The 3,346-nt window shown below is 38.6% G+C and overlaps 1 protein-coding gene across 1 annotated transcript; it reads left to right on the plus strand.

Annotated features, from left to right (window-relative positions):
- Nucleotides 1-944: 944 nt before the first annotated feature.
- LOC134853298 (dynein axonemal assembly factor 1-like) lies at nt 945-3,105 on the plus strand. The gene has a single exon (XM_063869271.1). The coding sequence runs from the start codon at nt 1,072-1,074 to the stop codon at nt 3,025-3,027; it is 1,956 nt and encodes a 651-aa protein (XP_063725341.1). The 5' UTR covers nt 945-1,071; the 3' UTR covers nt 3,028-3,105.
- The last annotated feature ends 241 nt before the right edge of the window (nt 3,106-3,346 follow it).

Genomic DNA, 3,346 nt, shown 5'->3' on the forward strand with positions numbered 1-3,346 from the left:
AAACATTTCCACCTTTCCAATTTAAACCTTTCCAGCCCCCCCCCCCCTTCCCCACAACATTTCAAACTCTCCATTTTCTCAGTTATCTCACGTGTTATTATGACAGAATGCGTGATGTTACGAGGTAAATTAGGAAAATAGTTTTTTTTTTCACAATAGTTACTAAGTTCATCATGCAAAATTATGACAACGCAAAATCAAGCTATTTTTCCTCCCCCGCCTCACATAAGCATCACTATTTTTTTGGTGTAACGAGGGGTTCTACTAGGTTAAACATGAAGGCCAAATATGTTTATCATGGCCTAATCACTTCGCATGCCAATTTTCGTAACATTCGGATGATGTGAACAAAATTTCACGGCTCTTTTCCACTTTCCCCCCACCTTTCAAAATATCGATTTTTATGTTTGTTTTATGTGTTATTACGGCTAAATGCGTGATGTTACGCTGTAATGTATGAAGAACAAATCTGTTCATAATTGTCAATTTGTTCACCATGCCACTTTTCATTGCATTAAGACATCATTAAATACGGTTTTCAAAAATTAATTTGAAGGGGGGAACTGGAAAAGAGCCAATTTCACTAGTGAACAAAAACTGAAATTCATATTTGGAAAGGAGGGGGCGGGGGGGAGTGGGAAAGAGCTTGGAAAAGGAGAAAGATCCCTTGACAAACATAATTGGTCTTGGTCTTCATACTTGATCTTGTAAGAACCCTCGTTACACCATAAATTTGATGCTATATAGAAGGTGTGGGGGGGGGGGGGGGCAGCGTTGAAATAGTTTTCAAAATTGGAAACCAAATTTAGTGGAAGACAGTGGAAAAGAGACGGAGAATTACCAAATATTTGATTCAAATTTTCATGCTTTTATGATAACTCAGGTGCTTTTGTTGATAATAATCAGGTGTTTTTTGTTGATATACAAAAAATGACTAAGTTCTATATTCGCACGTGCGTTATAAAGCATATGGCTAAAATTTTGTTACAGATTACATTAGCAAACAGATCGTTCAACAGTGAATTACACATTTTTGGCTTTTATTGTTATTTTCATTGAAGCTAAACCAAAATGGTGATTGTTAAAGAGTTATCAGAAGAAGAATATAACTTAATTCAAGCTCAAAATCGTGAAAAGGCTCAGCTCGAAAGTGGAATTGAGGAAAAACTTACACCCGAAAAAAACTCGCTCAAATCCGAGACGGAAGCAGAAAAAATATCAGATTTGAGTTCGAATCCTAAACCGCAGAATCAAGATAAAATAATTAAAGAAAAAGAACAAAACGCGCCAGAGGAACAACCAGGAAAAACTAGTCCAGAAGATCAGAAAATTCCAGCTGAAAATGAAAGCCTAAACTCTGAAACTGAAGGAAAAGCTGAAGAAATCAACAAACCAAATCAAACTGAAGATGAAAACGAGGAAAATAAAAACGAAGAAACCGCCGTAATTGATGAGAATGAATCCAAAAACTTGACTGAAAACATTGAAGATGGCTCTAAGACCAATGATCCCGAAGCGAAATCTGAAACTTCCGAAAATTCCAAGGCCTCTCAAAGCCAGGAAGCACCAGCCAGAAGGTTAGAAAATATGTACTCTGGACCAAAAATGACCGTAAAATCTATCCAGAAGTTATGCAAAGAGCACAAATTGTACAACACACCGGAGCTAAACGATGTCTTGTACTTACATTTTAAAGGGTTCCAGAAAATCGAAAATTTGGAACGTTACACCGGACTAAGATGTCTCTGGCTTGAGTCCAATGGTTTCGATAAAATCGAAGGACTCGATAATCAAATTGAGCTTCGAGCTTTGTATTTGCAACAGAACTTGATTCACAGTATCGAAAATATCAACCATTTAAAAAATCTAGTTCACCTTAATTTGTCCAACAACATGATAGGCGAATTGAAAAACTTGAGCGAATGTCCAAACTTGAACAACTTGCAAGTTTCGCACAATTTGCTCAAAACCAAAGAAGACATTCTGCATTTAATCGACTGTCTGAAAATAAGTGTTCTCGACTTATCGCACAATCGACTTGAAGACGAGGCGATTCTCGAAGTGTATTCACAAATGGCTGAGCTTAGTGTGTTGAATCAAATGGGAAACCCTTTATTGAGACGAATCTCAAACTACCGAAAAAATTATACAGTTCAAGTTAAAAACTTGAGATATTTGGACGATCGGCCGGTTTTCCCGAAGGACCGAGCGTGCGCCGAAGCGTGGGCGAGAGGCGGTCGGGAAGAGGAAAAAGCCGAACGCGAGAGATGGGCGGCGGCGGACAGAAAGAAAATCGATGATTCGCTCGAATCACTTCGGAAAATAAAAGTTCAATCTGAACAGAGAAGAAAATTCTACGAGGAAAAACGAAAACAAGCCGAGGCAAGTTCGGGTGTTGAAAATGGAAGCGGCGACAATCCGAAGGAACTAACGACTCGTGATCAATATTCTGACGATCAAGACGACGAAGATTTTGATTCGGATACAAACGAAAACGACGACGAAGAAAAGGACGAAAAACAAAATGACGTAATAAATCTAGACGACATTCCTGACCTTGAGGAAATCGAGGCACAAAGTGAACTTAATTGTGACGTAACTTCCGATAAGAAACTGCTCGTTGAGGAAATTCAGGCAATCAGCGAAGAGAACGAGCCAGGTAAAAACGAAAGTATTTTTGGAGCCAAAAATGAAACCTCGTCAGCGAGTAGTTCAGGTTTTGTCATCGAAGAAATTTCCAGCCAGCAGAAAACCCAGAACTCGATGAGCTTCGAAAACACTGCCAGTGGCAAAGCCGAAAAACCAGCTGAAAAACCCGGCAAAATCTTGATCGAAGAAATGAGCTCAGGTACTTTGAGTTCAAGATCTGCAAACTTCGAAGAAACTATCAGCTTGACGGAAAGAGGCGATGATCAATTGATTTCCGGTCGAGCAGAGCCTTCAAACCCTACCGAAGCGTGGGGAACCTCGGAGAAAAAATCTCGAGCAGCTCCGACAAAAGTTACACTGATTGAAGAACTTGATTGATTTAAAACTGTATATTAATAACCTCATCAACCCATAATGTATACTTTCATATCTCAAAGTTTAAATTGCAGCAGGCAGGTCGTTTTGAACCCCACAACCCAAATTTTTGTTCCGACCATTGAAAATGGGGAGGAACTTCGTTTTCGGGTGTGTTTTAGTTTTCTTTTCCACGCAAAATCAGGAACCGCAAATAAACATCGGACTGGAATAATTTATAAAAGATATAAAAGCTTTTTCATTCTTGATTCAAATGAGATTAAAAAATTTCCAAAAATCCAGGTGTAAAAAAACGGTTTTTCGTTTAATTTTGAACGAATAA

Source organism: Symsagittifera roscoffensis, chromosome 8, assembly GCF_963678635.1.
Source record: "Symsagittifera roscoffensis chromosome 8, txSymRosc1.1, whole genome shotgun sequence".
NCBI lineage: Eukaryota > Metazoa > Xenacoelomorpha > Acoela > Convolutidae > Symsagittifera > Symsagittifera roscoffensis.